We start from the raw sequence: 6,111 nt of genomic DNA on the forward strand, positions 1-6,111 counted from the left end.
TGCTATTTTTCTCTGCCATCCAAGTTGCGTATGGACTTGTATTATGCCTCTGTATCTAAAATATGAAAATGAAGTATGAGAACCACACCATGAGACTTCCCTGTGTGAGAAAGACTGTGCTTTGACAACACAAATAAGGGGCTGCAAAAAGTCCCCCTGTGGGCCCTTGAAGTCTTCTTGTCCCGATAAAACTGCACATAATAATAAGGCAATCACTGTTCCCTTTGAGTGGGCTTAAGTACAGTCATTTTGAAGCCTGTGCCAGCACCTCTGATGAAATAGAAGTTGATTTGAAAATAGGGTCAGTTTCCAAATTTAGACTGATAGTTTATGGAATAATTAGATTTGAAGTATTTCTCACTAAACGAAGGTGATTTATGGCACACACTTAATCAACGCTGCGCCTGAAGCCTTGATGTGTTATCACTCAATTGAGATCCAAATTGCGATACAAATGCCGATTTCCCTACCACCTCCTGGGTGTGTACTTATTATACCTTTTATTTATTTTAAAATTATTATTGTTTTCAAAGCTGCATCTTGCAGGGCACGCTGGCCATTTCTGTGTCTTAATAGTGCAGCCACTCAGTCTCTTTACTCTCAACGTCTATGAGTGGGTGAAGGGAGAAGAAGAGGGCGGTCCTGCCTCCTTGCTCTTCACAACAGTGGAGACAGCGTGAATGCTAAAAGGTCAAATGAGGGCAAAGCAATTGGAGCAAAACGCAGCTTTTCAACCTATATTTTATAATATAGGTTTCTATACATATAGTAGCTCTCAATCTCATTTATCAATGCTATTCCTAATAAAATTCTGTCTGAAAGGTTATTCTTGAAGAATCTTTGGACAAAGTGTTGAGATTGAATTTCATCCATTGCCCTTTCAAATGAGAAGAGTTGGTGTAGTTTCATGGGTACAGATATTTGGGAGATGGTATGGCTTATTCCTAACATGGCCCAGAGAGGCAGTGAGAGATTTGGACCAGGCACCACCACCAACTTCCTGTTTGCCTAGTACCTGGAGGAAAGGCCCCACTGTCTCCCTCTTTGTCTTCTAGCCCTGCATTCTGAACTCACAGTGGCAGCTGCAGTGCTGGTGTTGTTGGTGATTGTGATCATCTCACTGATTGTCCTGGTTGTCATTTGGAAGCAGGTAGGTATTTTCACAAAGCACTGAAGCATTTGAACCCAATAAGAACAGCAGCTTAGGACAGCAGTCAGCACAGAGAAGGGGTCAGTAACGCCAAGTGGGATGAATGGTGTTGGGCTCCCCTGTCTTTAATCCCTTCATTACTACGGTAAGCCTGGTGCCTAAGGCCTTAGACGGCTCACCAGTTACCTGTCCTGCTCATTTATAGAAACCGAGGTATGAAATTCGCTGGAGGGTCATTGAATCAATCAGCCCTGATGGACATGAATATATTTATGTGGATCCGATGCAACTGCCTTATGACTCGAGATGGGAATTTCCAAGAGATGGATTAGTGCTCGGTAAGCATGACTTCCCCAGACTCTGCTCACCTGTATACTACTTGCTATTTATAGGCCTGGGACAGACTCAGTGTTCTGAGCTTTGGCTAATAAGAACCAAACAATAGAAATTTCTTGTAGAATGTACTTCGGTCTTGAAAACTGTTAACTGGGGACGGGGCTGTAGCTCAGTGGTACAGTGCTTACCTCACATAGACAAGGCCCTGAGATTGGTTCCTGGCACTGAAAACACCGCAAGAAAAGTCAGCTGCATCGCTGCACTAGTTTTTCAAGTCTCCAGGAGAGGCCTGGCCAAGATACTCCCCCAAAAGATTTTGCTGTGGAAATAACACAAATTGGAAGTGAAATGAATTTCTCTGATTTAAAACAGCTAGATGAGAAGTAAGGGAGGATAACTGCAAAGTGCACTTTGTCCCGGTTTGGTCTGAGGGTGTATAAGGTGCTTCTTTATGTGTGTGAGATAAAGGATATAAGATACTATGTACAGTATAAAATGGAGCATGTAGAAAGAAGCCAACTGCCACAGATGTCAAGTGTTTCAATCCTGGACTGAGAATAAGTACATGAAGGCCAAAGGAGTGGTGGTGTCATGTTTTGTTGTGTTTTGAATCACATTTTGAATGAGTGGAAACAAGACATAGGCAAATGAAAGTAAGAGCTGGAGATCATGCCACAATGAATAACGTAGACAAATACAGCTTTTAATTATCTCACTGGTCTCATTCTGAAATACAGCAAAGTTTGGGTTTTAGAGAGTTGTTTACACTAAAATCAAACAAGGTACCCTTCACTGTTCCCAATTTCAGATGCTTACACTAAGGCTTCCTTTATTGTATTTTCACCAGTGTTTCCTAAAAAGGGATAAGGAGCTTTAAGAGAGTTAAAAAGTAATAAAATATGAGAGAGAGAGAGGAAGAGTGAAATCCCTGTTATGGCTTATATCTAGATGTCCCCTCAAAGCTTCATGTGATTATAGGTGAGGCTTTTATGGTTGACTGGGTCACAGAGACATGACACTCATCAGTGGGCTAAGCCACAGCTTAGGAGAAGCTGGTCAGAGGAGGGTCTCTGGCGATGTGGACTAGGAGGGCCTGTCGGGCCTATCTCCTCCTCTCCCCGCTTGCTAGTGCTCTGCTTCCCACCCACCATGCCAGGATCAAGTTTCCTCTATCAAGCCTCTGTGATGCCCCTCTTCCATGCCACCCTGTCTTGGAGCCAGCTGACTGTGCAATAAACTTGTACAAACCCAAAATAAACCCTTCCTCCTTTTGGCTATAAGTATCAGATTTTGTGTCCCCGTTGATGAGTAAAGGATCTGTGACCGATTCTGGTGCTAGATAAATAGGGTCATTGCTGTGGCTGCCTGAGCATGTGGTTCAGAAGCCTTTGGAACTGGTTCTTGGGTGATATGGGCCAGAGAGGCCACTGTAGACTCTTGTAAGCTGAGCTTGATGGGAGACTGTAGTCAAGTTCAGAGGACCAGAACATTGACAGTAATGTAAGGACCAGGCTCAAGAGGTTTCAGTTGGGAAAAAGGATTCTGTTGGCAGTTGATTCTAGGCCATGAGTGTTATGCTATACCAGAAAGTTTTATCTGCATTTTGCTGATGTCTGGAGATGTTGTAGGAGGTTGAGATTAAGGTGCTGGACTAATTATTAACCTGGCAAAGGGAAGTTCATGGCAGCCTAGCATTCAGGCTGTGGCTTGGGTATTGTTTGGTGTGTTTAGCTAGCTTTACATTGCAAATCAAGAGCAAATGGCTCAGCTGAATGTTTTAAAAAGTTCTGAGCTTGGCCAAAAAGGAAGAACCAACAAAACTGGGACCTGCAGAGATGGAGTAGAAGAGTGCTTGGTTGATGAACATGTTAAAAAGAAGTCAAGTGCTTTACAACAGGACCATAGAAATGGTGGCTTGGTGACATCACAGGAAACAGCAGGACCCCATGGTTTGAAGGCTCAAAGTTGAAAAAATGAAAGACTTGGTTTGAGGAAGACAGCCCCAGGCACTGAGCTAAAGAAGAAAAAGGCAAACCAGGGAACTGAGTCCCCCAGATTGAGCTCACCATGCTCAGCATCCAGGCGCATGATCCATCCAGCCACCCAGTCACCACCTGCAAGATGCAAAGGGACCTGGCTGCTGTACAAGCTGATGGCAGACTGCAGCCTTTTTCGCCTGGTGTTGGTTCTGTGGACATGCAGAATACAAGAACGTGAAGCAAGAGAAGCTTCTGCCCAGACTTCAGAAAGCCTGGGAGGCAGCGTGCCCGTGACACAGCAGCGTGTGAAGCTGTGAGAATGGAACTGAAGGTGTAGTGCAAAGCCCAGAAAGCCGGAGAAGCCTGTAGTGTAGTACAGCTGAGGAAAGTCACAGGAGTAAGTGCGTCCCGGATCGAAACAATGAGGACTGCTCAAGGGCAGCGCAATAGAGTCAGGGCTGCCCCAGCAGTTTGAAGCTTACTATCTTGTCACCTCTTACCCTGGGTACTAGACATGAAGCTATAGGATGTGTAAGTAAGGTTAAATTGTGAGTAAGGTTAAATTCCTTGCAAAGAAGCATAACATAGGAACATTAAAATCTTGTTAAAATCATTAGCAGATAAGAATGAGTTAAATAGTGGTCCATGTTGTATCCACTGGAGGAATTGTGCAGAAAAAGTTGTAATTTCATTTCTCAAAAACCACAAACAGATTGCACAGAAAAAGATAGGAAAGATTTCCTAGATAAGATGGAGACTTGATGGAAAAGTTTTCTAGCTGGAGTCTACACATTGGACTGAAAGATTGTGTAAAATCACCCTGCCAGATTTTAAGCTTGAGGTACATCAGGGTAGAGATCTTGAATGTGATAATTGGATGTTAAGGTCAATGTGTTGATAAATTTGAGCTAATAAATTTCTAAAATACAGGGACTTCTGAATCTAAGGAGAGAGAGAGAGAGAGAGAGAGAGAGAGAGAGAGAGAGAGAGAGAGAGAGAGAGAGAGACAGAGAGAGACAGAGACAGAGACAGAGAGAGTGAGTAGTAGTGGGTGAGGGGTATGGCTCAGTAGCAGAGTACTTGTGGAGCGTGCACAAGGTCCTGGGCTTTGTAGAGGGAGAGAGAGAAAGAGGGGGAGGGAGAGGGAGAGAGGGAGGGAAGAAAGGGGGGAGGGGGAGGGGGAGGGGAGGGACGGGAGGAGAGGGAGAGAAAAAGAGAGAGATTGAGAGAGAGAGAGAGAGATCATTATTTCATGGAATTGAGTGCAATGGCAATTTACATCATATGATGCAGCCCAAAATCCCTTCCCCCACTATTACTATTATTCATTGGTATGTAACACTCACCCAAAAATTTAATGGCTTAAATTGATGAGCAATTTATTGCTTATAATTTTGTAATTATAAGCTAAGTAATTCTTCCACATCATAGGATGTTGTCCGGGGGGTTATTTGAGGGTTCATCTGAGTTGGAATATCCAAAATGACCACTTCCAGGTCTGATGCATCATGGATCTCACTGGGAAGCCAGCTCAGCGCGGATGCTGGAATGACTGAATTTCTCTCTTGTCTTTGTCTCAGGATCACCTCCTCTATGATTGGCCTTTTTTCTTGGCCTTCTTGTGATTTCTCTACATGGCCTCCTCTAGATTTCTTACATGATAATTCAGGCTACCAAAAGTAAAAATTAAGAACCTTTTAGCTCAGCGTGGTGGCACACGCCTGTGATACCAGCACTAGCAAGGAGGAAATGGGAGGGTTGCTGTGAGTTTGAGGCCAGCCTGGACTACAGAGTGAGACCCTAACTCAAACAAAAACAAAGACAAAAACAAAAATAAACAAAACAGAAAAAGAACTAGCCTCAAAGAATTTGCTAACATTTCAAAAATGATGGTGTCAGCATCTGATAACATGAAAAATAACATTCCTGGGAGATTTTTGAGAACATATTAATCAGCCTAAATAAATAATTTTGCACATTTTTAAGTACGTGCAGCCTCTCCTGTGCCAACTTGATTTCCCCTCGCTGTCTTCTCTGTCAGACAGCTCTGCCTGACCTGTGCTGCTAGGTGTCCCCTACTGGACCAGAGGCTCCGCGTCCTCTGGGTGAGAGCAGGTAGAGAGGCGCAGTGTCGGAGATTTATTCCATCCCCAATTTCTTCAGTTTGGGCTACACAGAGAGTTCAAGGCCAGCCTGAACTACATAGGGAGGCCATGTCTCAGAAAAAGCCCCAAACCAAACTAAACAAAACTTAAAAAATCAAGCATTTTTTATCTTATGTTTTATTCTTTTTTTGCCATAATTTTATTGATAAACAAATAGCAATGAGACAGTTTCAAATCAAATTGGCAGGACAGTTTCAATAACTAACACACTGTATATATTCTTCTTAGTGGTTAATTGCTGCACAAGATGCGGACTTGAGATCCTATTTACAAACACCATTAGAACAAATCACTTTATTCATTAAGAGAATGTAACTATATATCTATCCTAACCACTTTGAATACACAGATACAAAATGGACATTCATATGTATACCCTTTTTTTGTTAAGTTCCTTTATTTGAATATTATAGGTGTGTAAACTCAACAAAATATTCTAAAAGAGTCCAGTAGCCCATAATAGTATTGGGTCTTCTGCTTC

At 42.8% G+C, this 6,111-nt stretch overlaps 1 protein-coding gene across 4 annotated transcripts in view; it reads left to right on the plus strand.

The window, feature by feature from the left end:
* Window positions 1-6,111, plus strand: part of Pdgfra (platelet derived growth factor receptor alpha) — a 71,085-nt gene that overhangs the window by 27,237 nt on the left and 37,737 nt on the right. For all 4 annotated transcript variants that reach the window (XR_002820310.1, XM_023711074.1, XM_004627512.2 and 1 more), the window contains 2 exons: window positions 1,056-1,150; window positions 1,356-1,488. Coding sequence is in view for 3 of the 4 variants with exons in the window: in XM_023711074.1 (XP_023566842.1) it covers window positions 1,056-1,150; window positions 1,356-1,488 (228 nt within the window). In the remaining variant the exon portion in view is untranslated. The remainder of the gene's footprint in view (window positions 1-1,055; window positions 1,151-1,355; window positions 1,489-6,111) is intronic.

Source organism: Octodon degus, unplaced genomic scaffold (genome assembly GCF_000260255.1).
Source record: "Octodon degus isolate 3935 unplaced genomic scaffold, OctDeg1.0 scaffold00019, whole genome shotgun sequence".
Taxonomy (NCBI): domain Eukaryota; kingdom Metazoa; phylum Chordata; class Mammalia; order Rodentia; family Octodontidae; genus Octodon; species Octodon degus.